Source organism: Anolis sagrei, chromosome 2, assembly GCF_037176765.1.
Source record: "Anolis sagrei isolate rAnoSag1 chromosome 2, rAnoSag1.mat, whole genome shotgun sequence".
Lineage (NCBI taxonomy): Eukaryota > Metazoa > Chordata > Lepidosauria > Squamata > Dactyloidae > Anolis > Anolis sagrei.
In genome coordinates this window covers 292,907,890-292,926,447 of record NC_090022.1, presented here as the reverse complement: position 1 = coordinate 292,926,447, position 18,558 = coordinate 292,907,890, and the positions used below count along the sequence as shown (strand labels likewise).

At 42.3% G+C, this 18,558-nt stretch overlaps 1 protein-coding gene across 1 annotated transcript in view; it reads left to right on the top strand.

The window, feature by feature from the left end:
- Positions 1-18,558, top strand: part of PIK3C3 (phosphatidylinositol 3-kinase catalytic subunit type 3) — a 171,240-nt gene that overhangs the window by 9,845 nt on the left and 142,837 nt on the right. The window contains exons 5-6 of the mRNA XM_067464672.1: positions 16,066-16,152; positions 18,430-18,525. Coding sequence (XP_067320773.1) covers positions 16,066-16,152; positions 18,430-18,525 — 183 coding nt within the window. The remainder of the gene's footprint in view (positions 1-16,065; positions 16,153-18,429; positions 18,526-18,558) is intronic.

Below are 18,558 nucleotides of genomic sequence, written 5' to 3'. Positions count from 1 at the left end.
GCCCGAAAAAACCTACAATAACTCTACTAGTCACTTCTTTCCAGGATGAAGAAGAGGAACCTGTTAAGGGAAGAAGCATCCTTTGGGATTGGTTACTTAACCAATTACAGATCCACTTAACAGTAGTATTGCCTAGCCCACATTTTACTAATTTAGACATGCCACATTATTACAGGATGTCTACGCCCCACACTATTGCAGAAATTATATTGTTTAGCCAATATTGCAGCATCTGACATCCGCCGGAAAGTAGCAGCCAATAATGAAAGGACCAAGGCAGTGACATTTCTGGCCCATCCTCTGTTCAGATATCAGCCAGCACTCCCAACGCTTTAAATCAAGAAATAGTTTTCTAAGATCTACAGAGACAGCAAGTGAGAGTACAAAAGTGGCAGGCTAAAATCCAGAACCTCAAGCCATGGCTGATACCAAATGAGAGACTCTCTCATGTGAACACAGAAGACTGGAAGGTGCTGAACAGACTGCGCTCTGGCACCATGAGATGCAGAGCTCACGACATATGAGTGTGGAAAAGAGTAAACCACGAACCACGTATTGCAATGCCGTCTGAGCCGAGCCACATGCACAATGGAGGACCTTCTTATAGCAACACCAGAGGCACTCCAAGTGGCCAGCTACTGGTCAAAGGACATTTAATAGAATGTCAAGTTTGCAAACTTTGTGTTTTTTTTAATACATTACAACTGTACTGCCTGAACATCAAGCAAAAAGTGGGCGCTAGAAACAACATCATACGAAAGCTGACTGGCACAACCTGGGGATCACAACCAGACACAGTGAAGACGTCTGCCCTTGCGCTATGCTACTCTGCTGCTGACTATGCATGCCCAGTGTGGAACACATCTCACCACACTAAAACAGTAGATGTGGCTCTTAATGAGACATGCCGCATTATCACAGGGTGCCTGTGCCCCACACCACTGGAGAAATTACACTGCTTAGCCAGTATTGCACCACCTGACATCCGCCGGGAAGTAGCAGCCAATAGTGAAAGACCAAGGCAGAGATATCTCCAGCTCATCCCCTGTTTGGGTATCAGCCAGCACATCAACGACTTAAATCAAGACATAGTTTTCTTAGATCTACAGAGACACTCGCTGGAACACCCCAGCAAGCGAGAGTCCAAAAGTGGCAGGCCCAAACCCAGCACCTCAATCCATGGGTGATACCAGATGAGAGACTCCCCCCTGGGCACACAGAAGACTGGGCGACTTGGAAGGCGCTGAACAGACTGTGCTCTGGCACCACGAGATGCAGAGCCAATCTTAAGAAATGGGGCCACAAAGTGGAATCCTCAGCATGCGAGTGCGGAGAAGAACAAACCACAGACCACCTGCTGCAATGCACCCTGAGCCCTGCCACATGCACAATGGAGGACCTTCTTGCGGCAACACCAGAGGCACTCCAAGTGGCCAGATACTGGTCTAAGGACATTTAACCAACTACCAAGTTTGCAAAATCTATGTTTTTTTTCTTTTTCTTTTTAATCTGTGTGTTTGTTTTGTTCTGTTAGACACAATGGTATGGTTGCTGATGACGCGATAAATAAATAATACTGTACCCTTGGTTTGCTTCTGATACGATAAATAAATAAACTTTGTCCAGAACTTTGTGTGTTTTTCTGTCCATTTCATATCATTCACTGCAGGTGTCAAGCTGAGCAAGACCCTGTTAGAGCCTGTTCTTTTTATTAAATGTTGATGTCAAATTCTGCAAGTTTCAAGGCAACTCTTCTTGGCTTTGTGCAAATTGAAGTGAGCAACTGGAACAGGGCTATAAATATGCCTGTTTGATCTTTTGAAGATTTACTGTGGCAATAAACTAACTTGTATGGAACCTGCACATTCCTCTTATAAGGCTAGTTTACCTTGGAATTCTAATAAAAATGCATTATAATCCACACATTTATAGTCAGCAGGTCACTGTGACATAGCCAAGGTTGAATTCAAGAGCAAATGGTACTTTCAGACATGTAAAGTTTGTCGCATCAGTTCACCCATCCTGACACAAATTTTTGATGGCAGGTAGATAGTTCCCCAAGATCTTGGTTGTTTGTTAACTCTTGGAAATAATGTTGAGGTATCTTCTGCAATTTTACGCTGGCACAAAGATGGGGTTTGGGTTGTGGAAAATGGGATATGAACGATCTTAGTTCTTTAAAGCAACAAGAAGTAGTAAGTCTGTCATTGTGGCAAAGAGCATTTGGTCAATGCTTGGTGAAGAGTAGGTTTTGGTGATATTTTTGGAGAATTTACTCCCAGAGCTCCATATTCCTCTTGTCCAACTAAAGAACACGTTGCGCCGAAAAGATGAAACTTCTAAATTGTTTAGTTGATATAATTTGCCACATTCAACTCCTCTTCATGCAGTTTGTCTTTCCACAACAGTAGATTGAGCAACCAAATTGACTGCCTTTGAGCCCCAAAATTGAACTGGTTGTGAGATGATCCAAGATGGATAATGTGGATATGGGGTTAGAGCAGTGTTTCTCAACCTGGGGGTTGGGATCCCTAAAAGGGTCGCGAAGGGGTGTCAGAGGGGTCACCAAAGACCACAAGAAAACACAATATTTTCTGGTGGTTATGGAGGTTCTTTGCGGGAAGTTTGGCCCAATTCAATCATTGGCAGGGTTCAGAATGTTCTTTGATTGCAGGTGAACTATAAATCCCACATTTGGGATACAATTCCCAAATGTCAAGGTCTATTTTCCCAAAACCCCACTAGTGTTTACATTTGGGCATATTGAGAATTCGTGCCAAGTTTGGTCCAGATCCATCATTGTTTGAGTCCACAGTGCTCTCTGGATGTAGGTGAACTACAACTCCCAAAACTCAAATGCCCACCAAACCCTTCCAATATTTTCTCCTGGTCGTGGGAGTTCTGTGTGGGAAGTTTGATTCAATTCAATCGTTGGTGGAGTTCAGAATGCTCTTTGATTGTAGGTTAACTATAAATCCCACCAACTACAACTCTCACAGGACAAAATCAATACCCTCCCCCAATCCCACCAGTATTTAAATTTGGGTGTATTGGGTCTTTGTGCCAAATTTGGTCCAGTGTATGAAAATACATCCTGCATATCAGATATTTACGTTACTATTCATAAGAGCAGCAAAATGACAGTTATGAAGTAGCAATGAAACTAATTTTATGGTTGGGGGTCACCATAACACGAGGAAGCGTATTAAGGGGACACGGCATTAGGAAGGTTGAGAACCACTGGGTTAGAGATTTGAAAGTGGGGGGACAAGGGAAATTTTACATTGCATTTCTAGTTATCTTTTCCTTATATCTATAACTATCCTGCTAGGGACAAGGCAGCTCATGTGGCACAGGGCTGGGTTTTGCCACGCCACCACACAAAGCTTTGGAGTTGTATCAAATGGTAATCTAACTTCACTTCTTTTGGATCCAGGTTTCCACTAAGGTCTGTGCGTGGGATATATATAATAGTCAGGATCCAGTTGTGCACATCTACTGCTGGAATGTAAGAGCCATGCTGAATGAGACCAGTTGTTGTTGTTGCTACTAGAGGTTTACAACAGGCTTTTTCTAAGTAACAGGGAGGATCAGGACCTTTTCTGTTACAGCTGCCACAAGTTATTTGGGTGTGTTATCTGTTTCAGCATATAACAAGGCACTAGGTTTGCAAGATTTTGAGATTTGCATTTGGCTTAGCTCGATGGTTGGTTTCAGCTGAAGAAACCTTTGGCTGTTGCTGGGAGTGGTTATGCAGCATCCTGAAGCTGAAGCCGTTTGGAATGCCAAGGAAACTGCTTGTTTATGGCAAGATAAGGACATTCTACTGATAACTATGTGTTTGCATATTGTCATATAAAGAAAAAGATTCATCAGAGATATTATTTGTTGCATACTGGTGAGAACAATTCTTCTGTTTTACTTTGTGTTTTTGATCTACAGTGAATAGAACTATATTTTCGTTTGTAATTAAAGCAACAGACTCGTGTGTATTATTTGAGTTTTTATCACACTGAGAGTAAAGGGGCTGAGACATTCTGCGGGTTACTAAGACTATTCTGACAGTTGTTCTAGCTTCTCCAGAGGTGAATTTTCTTTCTCTCTCTCTAGAATGTCCCCAAATATAGTCTCGGTGTAGATTGAAGAACCAAATTGACTGACTTTGAGCACAAAAGTTGAACTCACTCAGTTGCTGGTTGTGAGATGGTCCAACATGATGTGGAAACAGGGCTAGAGACGTGAAAGTGAGGAAATAAGGGAAATTTTAGATTATATTACTAGTCATCTCTTCCTAATAGCCACAACTATCCTGCTAGGGACAAGGCAGCTCATGTGGCACAGGACTGAGTTTTGCCACTCCACCACACAAAGCTTCAGAGTTGTATCAACTGGTAGGAGATAATGCTTCTGTAACATGGCCATAACAGCCCAAAAAACTTACAACAACTCCAATATTTTCTGCCCCAAATGCTCCAAAGTGTCCCTTGGGGTTGTGGGTTGCAACTCCGCTACATTTTGAAGGGCTTCTGGGGCAATTTAGACCCGGGAAAGACCTTTCTTGGAATACAAAACATGGTGAAACAGCTCCCACAGCTCCTAGAGCTGTTTGTAGGCAAATTCTATTATTCTTTTGCAGGAGCAAGTATGGTTTTCCAAGATCTCCAAGAGGAATCATAGTATCATAGAATCAAAGAGTTGGAAGAGACCTCATGGGCCATCCAGTCCAACCCCCTGCCAAGAAGCAGAAATATTGCATTCAAATCACCCCTGACAGATGGCCATCCAGCCAGGTAATGTGGCCCTCACAGTAGTTGATCCCTGGTCTAGCCCATGCTTTTGTTTGCATAGTGGCAACTAATTGCCCATGTGAAGCTTGCCAAAAAGACAGGAACATGGCTGCAACTTTGGCTTTGGGCTCATCTACACTGACCACTTGATCCACGGTGAAAACAGCATAGAAAGAAGTAGTTTTACTGTGTGGATGATTACACTGTGAGCCCTGGAACCAGTTCAGCTGTCAGATGGTGCCTGAACACATTGCAGAGTTTGGCCTCAAACCACTTCCAGGATCTGCAATATTCTCAGCTTGACGGTCATGGACAATGATTTTCTCCCAAACTCCTCCTGCTGGAATGTGCATTTGCAAATCAGCAAAGCACTTAGATTGTTCACACAGCAGTTTGCATTCTGTGGACATTCAAATTTGCATGCTTTCACCATGCCATTTGGTTTACATTAGACATTAGAATGTGCTGATGTTAATTATGTGCTCTATTTGGATTTTGCTTATCTTGGTTTAAAGCCCCATAAATGTGCTGCAGCACACCTTTGCAGGGTGCATTATATAAACACCATACTGTCAAACCACCTTCAAACTGCAGTCCAGAACTGACCAAAGAATCACTTGGGTTTCAATGTCTGTTTGTATGAATGATGCTGCATCAGGGTTGGGGAGAATTACTTCCAATAGTATTTTGTGGACATGTGGTATGAAATGTTTTTGAAAAGCAATTTATATTTTCCTCCTCAACATTTTTTTGAGGGGTAGGGTGGGGATGGAGTTTTAGGATTCTCTCAACTTTTGGATCGAAGGGGAGACCCAATTGGGTCCAAACGCACACAAAAATGGTTTGGACACTGTCTTTCTCTCCATATGCAATGTCTTTTCATCCCACTTTGATGTGTGCCTGTTATTTATTTATTTACAGTATTTATATTCCGCCTTTCTCACCCCGCAGGGGACTCAGGGCGGATTACAGTGTACACATATATGGCAAACATTCAATGCCAATTAGACATACAACATATACAAACATAGACAGAGGCTATTTAACTTTTTCTGGCCGCCAGGGGAGCTGTCGCTTTCATCGTCCATCTGCGACACTGATGAAGTACTTCCGCATTCCCTGCATGCTTTTGCTGGAGTCTTTTTTATGGCCTCATAAATTAGTTAATTTAGCCTCCCCACACAAGGTGGGACCTAATTTTCCTACTTGACAGATGCAACTATCTTTTGGGTTGCAAAAGTCGACAACAGGCTACACAATTAGTTGGAAGCCCACTCCAACCCGGGCTGGCTTTGAACTCACGACCTTTTGGTCAGAGTGATCTTAATGCAGCTGACACTCAGCCAGCTGCACCACAATCCCGGTGCTTGTAACCCGGTGTTACAGTTCCGGCCCAGCTTACCTGTCCAAATGTATCTCCCTCTAAGTCCCGCCTCGCAGTTTAATATTTGGGAGTCCCTGCTCTCGGTCCCACAACCTTGTAAGTGGGCTTGGCAGGGATGAGGGACAGGGCCTTCTTGGCGGTGGCTCCGCACCTGTGGAACTCACTCCCCAGCGAGATCAGGTCGGCGTCTTTCCTCCTTTCTTTTAGAAAGAAGGTTAAATCGTGGTTCTGGGGCCAGGCCTTTGGACATCAAGCATTACAGCACTTTGGATGTTGAATCGGACTGGAATTGGCTATATGGATTGATGACAATGTTTTTAATGTGTTTTTAACTTAATGTTCTATTTACTGTTTTAAACTGTTGTTATATTTGTTTATATTTGTATCATCTTGTGGCATCGAATTGTTGCCGTTGTAAGCTGTCCTCAGTCCCCCCTCGGGAGTTGAGAAGAGCAGGTCAGAAATGTGGGAAATAAATAAAATAAATGAATTGTGTATGTCTACATAGTAAAATACTCAAAGAATACGTATCAGAAGAATACCATTAAATATAATGCCTTCTGCTCATTTTGCAACGCTAGCCTTGCTTGTCTGCATTTAAGTTAAGGACTGTCTCCTGAGAGTAAAGATAGTGAAGCTGGATTTTTTTTCCCTCTTCTGTCTAGACAGAGGCGTGCTAACAGGATATTGATTTATATTTGTGTCAGTGGCAGAGGGTTTTTTTCTCTTTCCCGAAGCAGTGTCTTTAAAAGAGCAACAGTAATAATGAAGCTGAGTGGAAATTAAAAGACAAGTGAAGCATTTTACAGCGCCGGGGAGCTTGACAGAAATGGCATTATTAAAAAGGGAGGTATTAGTGACCTTCAATGACATTTGAACTTTTCTTTGCAAAACAAAATTAGACCCAAAACAGGGTACACTGTGTTTTGAACCCTGTCGTTCTTTTTGTCTTTTGTTGAGCTTTAGGAACAACGTGTGATTTGGGGATTTTCCATAAGGTGTCACCACAGTCTTTGTAAAGGGAGAGTTCTGTTGCAGAGTTGTTTGTAGAAAAGGAAATTACACCCCTTGTATAGTTACTACCTCAAACTGTTGTATTCTTTTGAGATCTATCTCTGAGTAAGCACCCATGGGATTGATTGGTATGACAGGTTTTAACCACACAACCCTATGTGAACCTATTTGGAGGGAAATAACATTGGATTTAGTGTTTTTCACTATGCCACATGTAGGCGTAGGTTTACAACAGCGGTAGAAAGACTATAGCCCATGGGTTACCATGTCTCCCCTTTTAGGGCAATGGTTCTCAACCTGTGGGTCGCCAGATGTTTTGGCCTTCAACTCCCAGAAATCCTAACAGCTGGTAAACTGGCTGGGATTTCTGGGAGTTGTAGGTCAAAACACTTGGGGACCCACAGGTTGAGAACCACTGTTGTAGAGGGTGTAGGAGGCCGTTTTGACCTTTTATTGTAGTAGGTTTTTTCCCCCAAGAGGAAGTCATATAGAAGTCATGCCATGACTGATTTTCTAAGACACACAACCTATAGTGCTATGATTTGGAGGAACAAGTGTTTGTGGCATAACTCACTCTCAGGAAGCAGCTGATTCAGACACAAAGAAGTTGAAGTCCAGGAATGTTTATCTCCCAATGAGAGTGTTCTCTTCCTAGGAGGTTGAGGAAAAGGTGGTGGACCCTGAAAAAAGCTGAAGATGTACCACCATCCATTTCTGATAGAAGAATAGATAGATATTACTCTAATTATTTGCAGCTATTAAATAGGAGACACAAATTAATTAGGCACTTGATGTTTTGGAGACATCTGTCTATAGATCTCCCAGTTGTTCCCAGTGTCTCTGTTGCTCACAACTGTCTCATGTGGATGGCTGACATTATTTTTGGCATTTGTATTTTCTTTATCTTGAACTGACTCCATTATGAAGACTTCACTTATTGCATCTGTACTGATTTGTTGTCAACTCCTGGACTAGCTGTTGACCACCCTCATGTTTTGCCCATTGTTTTGTTGGAGTATCTATCATTGACCGGGACTGAATTAATTACTCAACAATTATTGCATTCTGACTATCTTATCTCTTGGAGTCTGGTTGACAGGAGCATGGGACATTTTATGGGATAAACAATCAGAAGGCCGCTCCAACTTCTTCTAGTATCTGCCTTCTTCACTGCCCCATTGTTAGTACCATCTAGTGCAGTGGTTCTCAACCTGGGGGTCCCCAGATATTTTGGCCTTCAACTCCCAGAAATCCTAACAGCTGGTAAACCGACTGGGATTTCTGTGTGTTGTAGGCCAAAATACCTGGGGACCTACAGGTTAAGAACCACTGATCTAGTGCTTCTTATCATTGTTGTTCCCACTTCTTCTGCCTCTTACTTACTTACTTAGGTGATCCCTCTTGGCCGAGTAGGATAGTCTTCCAGGATCAGTGTTCTGGTGGGTCCGTAGGTGACTGTGGAGCCCTGTTCTTGATCTGCATCTTCTCCCACAGTGAGGGCATTGGTTTCCAGGTGGAAGGTGGTCCCGGTTGGGGTTGGCTTGACGTGCTTTCCTCTTGGCACGTGCCTCTTCAAATTCTGCAGCACTGCTGGTTACAGCTGACCTCCAGCTGGAGCTCTCAAGAGCCAGGGCTCCCCAGTTCTCAGTGTCTATGCCAGAGTTTTTAATGTTGGCTTTGAGCCCATCTTTAAATCTCTTTTCCTGTCCACCAACATCTGCCTCTAGCACAACTATATCTCCAGCATAACTATGCTTCCATCAAAGTTGCACTCCTAAAATTTCAGCCAAGGAGTGCAACCAATGTAACCATGAGATTTATGGGAATGTAGGGGAAATCAGCCCCTTGTCCTCCTCATGGTGGAGAGGATGAGCTGGATTTCATATTCATTGGAAAAATACTGTGAATGAAACATCAGAATGTATTCTTACAGAACGATGGCATCTACACTCACATTTTTGAAGGGGTGTATTGATGTGAGCATTAGACTGTGAGTCTGGAGATGAAGGTTTGATTCCCTACTCAGCCAGGGAAACCCACTGGGTGGAGTTGGGTGTTGGGTGCGTGAAACACTCAGCCCCATAAGAATTTTGTGTTAGGGTCTTGAAGGCACATAGCAACAACAGCAATAGTTATCTTGTTCTGATCTTGTCTAGTTCACATGAAGGATTGTGGATCATATGAGCAACACTTGTGTGAGGTACAGACCAGTGGCCTAGGATTCACACTTAACCCAATTAGTATAGAAAGGTACAGTAGTGTGAAACACTATATTTAGGTGCTTCTTGTTCCACACCCAACTTGCCTTATGTGGTGCCACTTTCCCTTTCATGGAAAGCAAGGCAGTTTCAAAGGTCCTTGTTCCGGAGGAAAGCTTCCGTGTTACCAAGTCTTTCTTTTACCCAAACATTCCACTTTCCTTGTCAAGAAAGCAATGAGAGTGAACCAGAAGAAGCTGGGCAGTCACTTCTCACACGTTGAAAAATTGAAAAAATTGAGGATCATTGATTGAACATGATGAAGGTTGAACTTACATCTCAATCCATATTTGATTGAGAATCCATGGAATGTTAACTCCATTAGAGTTAACTCAAGAGAGAACAACCTTTGACTAATTAGATCAATGAAATGATTCTAAAAAGAGTACATATGAATTTTCAGCTGACAATATGGAAATGGCTGCCATTCACTTCCTGTGACTAATGAATCGGTCTCTTTAATGTAGGCTTCTGATGAAGAGCGGTTGGAGGAAGTAAGTAGGAAGACAACGTGACCTGTCCGTATCTTTGAAGACTTGCATGGTTGTGACCATAGGGAAACTAACATCTTAATAATGGGAAAGCTTTCCCCTGTGCTCTTAAGTCACAGTTCTGAAGTTGGTCTCAGTGCTTCATCATTGTAAACACAATGATTGAATTGGCTATTGAGAACCAGGTTGATCAAAATGTAGTCTATGGGCAGTTGTTGTTTTCATCCACAAATAAAATATACTGAATCCTATGGTTTGGTTAATCAAACACTTTCCTCAAGTGAATCATTCCAACCCATTGAATCAATTTAATTTAAGTCCATATTGATCTACCATTCAACAGTTGATTCTCTGGGTCTTCTCTAGCGGGGGGTAATCAATAAAGTTCAGGCCAATAATTCTAATTTCTTATTTTAAAAATGGAAAGATTTCATTAAGCATAATATTGTATTTTTTTTCTTGGAGTCACTCAACAATTAATTAAATTAAATGGACCAAATAGATAGAACAGAATATCACAATGTCCAATGCTTGGGCAAATTAAGGCTACCACCAACAACAATCAATGGTCTTTTAGGCTTCAAGAGTTGAAGGAGTGGTTAAAACTAACCATAACCAAGATCAATGAGATTGAAATAACACCAAATAATCTGTCTGTATTTTTTACTGGTAAATAGATAGCCTCATTAAAAAAGCATCTATTGAGAAAGAATTATAATTAACACTTTGGGATCAGTTCTAATCAGAGTGTCAAAGAGTTAATTGAAATTGTGATCATATGCATAGTAGTTATGTGCAGGATTTGTTATTGCCTTTCAATGTCTGCGACTAAAACTGTGAAAGTGTGTGGCATGCATGTGTCTAGATTGTGTGGCTTTGTTTCCATTTTGAATCTTCAGTGCTTAAAATTATTGCTTTGAGTGAAGCATTGTGATACCCTTGTGTTTTTTTGCAAAAGCATTTTGTTTTGCCGAATGACATTGAGAAATGTTAATTGCTTGACTATTGATAGTTAAAAAGGTTTACTAACTTCGTAGCTAGGAAAGATATGTCTGTAAAAGAAGTGGTTCCACTTTATCACAAGGCATATTGAAAATATTCTCCTTGTTTTGAAACATCTTGATGCTTCTGGAAGGATGTTTTGGCTTCAAAATAAGATACATCTTGCCTGCATGGGAGCCATGGTGGCGCAATGGCTTAAACCCTTGTACTGGCAGAACTGCTGAACTGAAGGTTGGTGGTTTGAATCCGAGAAATGGGGTGAGCTCCCGTCTGTCAGCCCCAGCTTCCCATGTGGAAACATGAGATAAGCCTTCCACAGGATAGTAACACATCCGATCACCCCCTTTGTAGATAGCTGATTGTCTCACACCAGAAGCAGCTTGCAGCATATTATTTATTTATTTACTTACTTACTATATTTTTATCCCACCTATATCAACCCCGAAGAGGACTCAAGGCAGTTTACAGCAGAGGTAAAATTCAAAAAATTCAATTGTTAAACAATTCAACAGTTAAATAAACATTCAGTTAAAAATCTAGACGAGGTTAAAAGCAATTAAAACATAAACAATACCACTTACAACTATAATATCATGTTATCCACAATCAAGGTCAGGCCAGTCCAGTGATCATTACACAAAAATCCAAATCATCTATTGCACTGTATTAGTTGCCTAAGGCAACAATGCAGTATATTCTCAATTCACTCCAACATGCTGCTGGACCTCTCAGCGGCCTTCGATACCGTTGACCACGGTATCCTTCTGGGACGCCTCGCGGGAATGGGTCTTGGAGGTACTGTTTTACAGTGGCTCCGCTCATTCCTTGAGGGTCGGTCTCAGAAGGTGTTACTGGGAGACTCCTGTTCAACCCCACAACCTTTGTCTTGTGGGGTTCCTCAGGGTTCAATATTGTCTCCCATGTTATTTAACATCTACATGAAGCCGCTGGGGGAGATCATCCGGAGTTTCGGAGTGCGATGTCATCTGTACGCGGATGATGTCCAACTCTGTCACTCCTTTCCACCTGCTACTAAGGAGGCTGTCGAGGTCCTGAACCGGTGCTTGGCCGCTGTGACGGTCTGGATGGGGGCGAACAAATTGAAATTGAATCCAGACAAGACAGAGGTACTCCTGGTTAGTTGTAAGGCCGAACAGGGTATAGGGTTACAGCCTGTGTTGGATGGGGTCGCACTCCCCCTGAAGACGCAGGTTCGCAGTTTGGGTGTGATCCTGGACTCATCGCTGAGCCTGGAACCCCAGGTTTCGGCGGTGACCAGGGAGCATTCGCACAGTTAAAACTCGTGTGCCAACTGCGCCCGTACCTTGGGAAGTCTGACTTGGCCACGGTAGTCCACGCTCTGGTTACATCCCGTTTAGACTACTGCAACGCTCTCTACGTGGGGTTGCCTTTGAAGACGGCTCGGAAGCTCAAATTAGTCCAACGTTCGGCAGCCATGATACTAACAGGAGCGGAGCGCAGGGAGCATACAACTCCTCTGCTGCACCAGCTCCACTGGCTGCCGATGTGCTACCGGGCTCAATTCAAAGTGCTGGCATTGGCCTTTAAAGCCCTAAACGGTTCTGGCCCAACCTACCTATCCGAACGTATCTCGGCCTATCAGCCCACCAGGACCCTAAGATCTTCTTGGGAGGCCCTGCTCTCTATCCCGCCTGCTTCACAGATGCGGCTGGCGAGGACGAGAGACAGGGACTTTTCTGTGGTGGCCCCTCGGCTATGGAACGCCCTTCCCATGGAGGTAAGATCAGCCCCCTCGCTGATGGTGTTCCGAAGAAGATTAAAAACCTGGATATTCGAACAGGCATTTGGTTAATCGGTGCAATGAATGTGATGATTACAGGAATGGTAATATGGACGACGAAACTGGATTACGATTTTAGTCATGAGATGCATTGGGTTATTATTGTTGTGTCAATATTGTGTATTATGCTTTTATAGTTTTAAATTGTATATTGTTGACTGTTGTACCTTTGTTGTAAACCGCGTTGAGTCGCCTGTTAGTTCTGAGAAACTGCGGTATACAAGTAAAGTAAATAAATAAATGATAAAAAAAAATCTTGCCTGAAGACCTTTTGCTTCAAAGCAGTGTCCTTGAAAGTATTGCCTCAATACAACCTAAATTAAGTAGAATCATGGCAAATTTAAAGAAAAAAAGTTTTGTTGATAAATGATTTAATGCAGTGATTTTAATTTTGCAACATACCCCCCCTGTCCTTTTCATAATCTCATAGTTAAAGAATTAACAATCTACAGTTTGTTCAACCCTCAAAGTCAATTTCTTGACATGGTGAGGTCTTTAAAACTTCTTTTCATATTAGTTATTAATATTACAATGATGGTAAAATAACAATTTTTCTCATTAGAGCAATTCTTACCGTGTCCAAAATGAAGTATAATTATGCTGATAAGTTGCAATGTGCAAATTAAGCCATCCCATGTGACACTGACTTTTTTCACCCTAATTGTTTCAATTTTTGAATAGTGTTTTTTTTTTTAAAAAAATAACCAACCTCTTAAAATTCAAATCATACATATTAAGGTAAATAAACTGCTACGCTTAGCTGCAAAGCTTGTTAAGGTGAAGGTTATATACAGCACGGATTTTCGGTGGTGACGTTTATGCAAATAAACTCAGAAGTTGCATGCAAAACTTTGGTGCCTTAATTTAATATACGAGTTTGAAAAAACAAATCCTTAGATGCTTATTAGATATTTACAGGGAAATATTTATTTATTTATTTATTTATTCAACTTGCATGAAGAACACATCATGTGATGTGCAGGGCTTGACGAATACAAGGCTGGGGTTAAAATTGCTGGAAGAAACATTAACAACCTTTGTTATGCAGATGATACCACTTTGATGGCCGAAAGCGAGGAGGAGCTGAGGAGCCTTCTAATCAAGGTGAAAGAAGAAAGCGCAAAAGCTGGGTTGCAGTTAAACATAAAAACACCCCAAGATTATGGCAACAAGACTGATTGATAACTGGCAAATAGAGAGAGAAATCAGAAGATGTTATCTTCTTGGGAGGAGAGCAATGGCCAATCTCAATAAAATAGTGAAGAGTAGAGACATCACTTTGGCAATGAAGATCTGCATAGTTAAGGCAATGGTATTCCCCACAGTAACATATGGATGAGAGAGCTGGACCTTAGGGAAGGCTGAGCGACGGAAGATAGATGCTTTTGAACTGTGGTGTTGGAGGAAAATTCTGAGAAGATCCAACCAGTCCATCCTCCAGGAAATAAAGCCTGACTGCTCATTGGAGGGAAGGATAGTAGAGGCAAAGATGAAGTACTTTGGCCACATCATGAGAATAAAGGAAAACCTAGAAAAGACAGTGATGTTGGGAAAATGGATGGAAATGGAAGAGGGGCTGACCAAAGTCAAGATGGATGGATGATATCAGTTTGAATCTTGGGAGCAGGGTGAGCTTCTGTCTGTTAGCTCCAGCTTGTAATGCAGGGACATGAGAAAGGCTTCCCACAGGATGATAAAATATCCAGGCGTCCCCTGGGCAACATCCTTGCAGATAGCCAATTCTCTTACACCAAAAGCAACTTGCAGTTTGTCAAGTCGCTCCTGACATGGAGCGACTGACACTTGCATTTTATACTGCTCCCCCCCCCCAAAGTAATGGAGCCTACTTTCAGTGTTGCATTACTACAGTGTTACATTACTAAATTATTCCTATTAAATATGTGAGAGGAAGTCATAGGGAGAAGGGAGCAAGCTTGTTTTCTGTTTCCTTGGAGACTAGGACGCGGAACAATGGCTTCAAATGACAAGAAAGGACATTCCACCTGAACGTTTGGAAGAACCTGACTGTGAGAGCTGTTCAGCAGTGGAACTCTCTGCCCCGGAGTATGGTGGAGGCTCCTTCTTTGGAAGCTTTTAAACAGGGGCTGGATGGCCCTCTGTCTGGAGTGCTTTGAATGCAAATTTCCTGCTTCTTGGCAGGGGGTTCGACTGGTTGGCCCATGGGGTCTCTTCCAACTCTATGATTCTATGATTCTAATGTTTCAATAAAAGTATTTGTAAACACTTGCTCGAATAGCCACGTTTTAACTTGCCTCCGAAATGTCAAGATGGAGGGGGCAGATCTGATCTCCCTAGGGAGGGCGTTCCATAGCCGAGGGGCCACCACTGAGAAGGCCCTGTCTCTCGTCCATGCCAAACGTGCTTGTGACGAAGGTGGGACTGAGAGCAGGGCCTCCCCAGATGATCTGAAGTTGAAGTACTTTGATCACATCATGAGGAGACAGGAAAGCTTAGAGAAGACAATCATGCTGGGGAAAGTGGAAGGAAAAAGGAAGAGGGGCTGACCAAGGGCAAGATGGATGGATGGGATCCTTGAAGTGACTGGATTGACCTTGAAGGAGCTGGGGGTGGTGACGGCCGACAGGGAGCTCTGGTGTGGGCTGGTCCATGAGGTCACAAAGAGTTGGAAACGAATGAACAACAACAAACTGTAGTTTTGCACCACTTTTTAACTGCCCTTACTCAGTGCTGTGAAATTATGGGAGTTCCAGTTTAGTGAGGTGGCAGAGAAATCTAAAGACTGAAAAACTACAACTCCCATGATTCTGTAGCATTGAGCAATGGCAATTCAAGTGATGTCCAACTGCATAAATTCTACATGGAGATGCACCCCGAGATACAACTATATATGACTTCTCGCATTGCTAGCTTTCATGAACAATGAAGCTAAAATGAAAATACATTATTATTTTACCATCAACACAGATCGAACAATTACAGTAGGTGCGTTAGTCCCAAAGTTTGATTTGTTTGGAATTATTATTTTTATTTAACTCAATGGAGCTTGCTCCATGAATAGGTATGTTTGGTGCTTTGCTGAAGAACATTTAGAGTATTTCATTCCTTTTCTTGCATAGATTAACTGTTGCTTGATGAATACATATCTTCTAAAATTTTACTACTTACTGTCAGCTAACAATTGCAGTTGAACTGTTTTGCAAAAGCTTGAAATTGCATGCTATGCATATCTCTCTTGTGTGTTCTCAAAAATGACAAGATTTCCAGCATGCTGCTCCTTCTGTGGCTGTGTTGATTTTCAATGTTCTGTCTGCTTTCTTTGTGGCAGCTCACCAAGTCCCACCGGCAAGGTCACATGGTCAAAGTCGACTGGCTGGACAGACTGACCTTTCGGGAAATTGAGATGATCAATGAGGTAGGCGATGCTCTGCGTTGGGCTTTTAAGGAGCTTTCAGACCTTTCTCATGCCGAATCCATCAGTAATTCAGAAAAGGTGTTTATTTGTTTTCTTTCTCATTCCCTTCTGCCTCTCATATACATTAAAAGGACAGCTCAATCTTCCAGGCTCTTGGGCTTCAAAGTCTGCCTTGAGGAACTCTAAGGATAGGCAGACCTGTACTGAAGGGTTAGTGTATCACTTTCTGGGTTCATTGTGGTGAACTATAATTGAATATCACAAGCGTGATCAAGATTGTATTCTCAATATAGTTTGAGCAATATTGGATGCACTTGCACTGTACAAATAATTATTTATTATTTATTTATTTACATTATTTCTATCCCGCCCATTTCAGCCCAAAGGCGACTCAAAGCGGTATATACTAGGGCTGGGCGGTTTCGTTCGTTAATTTCGTAATTCGTTATTAATTCTTATTTAAATTAGCTTATTATCCGATATTGAGCCATTTTGGAATAGTGTGAGGAGTTAAATAGATTCGAAACAATTTTTCAACTTATTTCGTAATTGTTTCGTAATTGTTTTGTAATTGTTTCGTAATTATTTTCGCATGCCTGGTGCAAGTTTTATAGTTGTTGTTTGTTTTATCACACCAACAGTCAACAACAGAGGGAGAGGGAAGCTTTAGAAGTTCCCCCTGTCCCATTTGGAGGTTTTTTCAGCATATTTTTAGCATATTTGGAGGGTTTTTTAGCATATTGCGCAATCGCGTCCGCCATCAACGAATCGATTCGAAAATTACGAAATTTCGTATATTTCAAAATTTTTAAAAGGAAAATTTCGGAATTCTTTAAAGAAACGAAACGTGATGAACCCCTTAAAAACGAATCGAGTTTAGAAACAATTTTTTCCGTGGTTAGCCAGCCCTAGTATACACAGTCGGCACAATTCGATGCTGAAACAAATTACATACATTAATAAAGCAAAAACATCAAGTGCAATTAAACATAAACGACAGTGCATAATAAACAATTTAAAAAGAAACTATGTCCTCTCGTTCAAATCTTCATCCGTTACATTGTCTTGGCCGTTCCTGGGTCAATTTCCAGCTCTAGTTTCTCTGTTTACTCCAGAGTTCCGAATGCTTGCTTGAAGAACCAATTTTTTACTCTTTTTCGGAAAGTCAGGAGGGAGGGCGCTGATCTAATATCCCTAGGGAGGGAGTTCCACAGCCGGGGGGCCACCACAGAGAAAGCCCTGTCTCTTGTCCCCACCAGGCGGGATCGAGAGCAGGCGGGTTCACCTCTCCAGACGATCTTAAGTTCCTGGGGGGTTCGTAGGGAGAGATGCATTCAGATAGATAGACTGGGCCAGAACCGTTTAGGGCTTTAATAGGCTAAAGCCAGCACTTTGAATTGAGCCCGGTAGCAGACTGACAGCCAGTGGAGCTGATTCAACAGAGGAGTTGTATGCTCCCTGAGCCCAGCTCCTGTTAGCAGCCTGGCTGCCGCACGCTGGACCATTTGAAGCTTCCGGGCCGTCTTCAAAGGCAACCCCACGTAGAGCGCGTTGCAGTAATCTATACGGGATGTAACCAGAACGTGGACCACCGTGGCCAAGTCTTCCCAAGGTACGGGCACAGCTGGCGCACAGATTTTAATGCAGTTTGACTACCATTTTAACTGTTACAGCATTATGCTGTGGATTTTATAAAAATGAAAAAGTCCATTAAAAGGCAAAATATAAATAACCAATGAAAGAGCACAGCGTCACACTTTCATTCCAACCTATTGAATGGGTAGCAACAGAGAGGACAACAACCAGAAAAACCCATAAAAAGTAAAAGTGGTTTATTGTAAAAAAATATTCTGCTATTTTTGGAAGAACTTTTGATTGAGGATCTTTTTAATACCCTTTGCGATCTTGGGTAAAGATCAGGGGTCCTCGAACTAAGGCCCAGAAGAAGGGGACTGATCTAATTTCACTCGGGAGGGAGTTCCGCAGCCGAGGGGCCACCACTGAGAAGGCCCTGTCTCTCGTCCCCATCAGTCACATCTGCAAAGGAAGTGGGACTGAGAGCAGGGCCTCCCCAGGAGATCTTAACCTCCTCCCTGGCTCATAGAGGGAGATACATTCGCACAGGTAAATCAGGCTGGAACCATTTAGAACTTTATAAGCTAAAGCCAGCACAGTTGCATTGCTTCTACACTGTAGATGTTCCACAGTGTTTCTGATCGCCTTGTAAGTTCTTTCCTCCACAAATTTCATCTTTTTCCCCCTTCCTCTTGATTTCAGAGTGAGAAGCGAAGCTCTAATTTCATGTACTTGATGATTGAATTCCGCTGTGCCAAGTGTGATGACAAAGAATATGGCATCGTATACTATGAGAAGGTACGTGCCGTTATTCTGCTCTCTTTTATATTA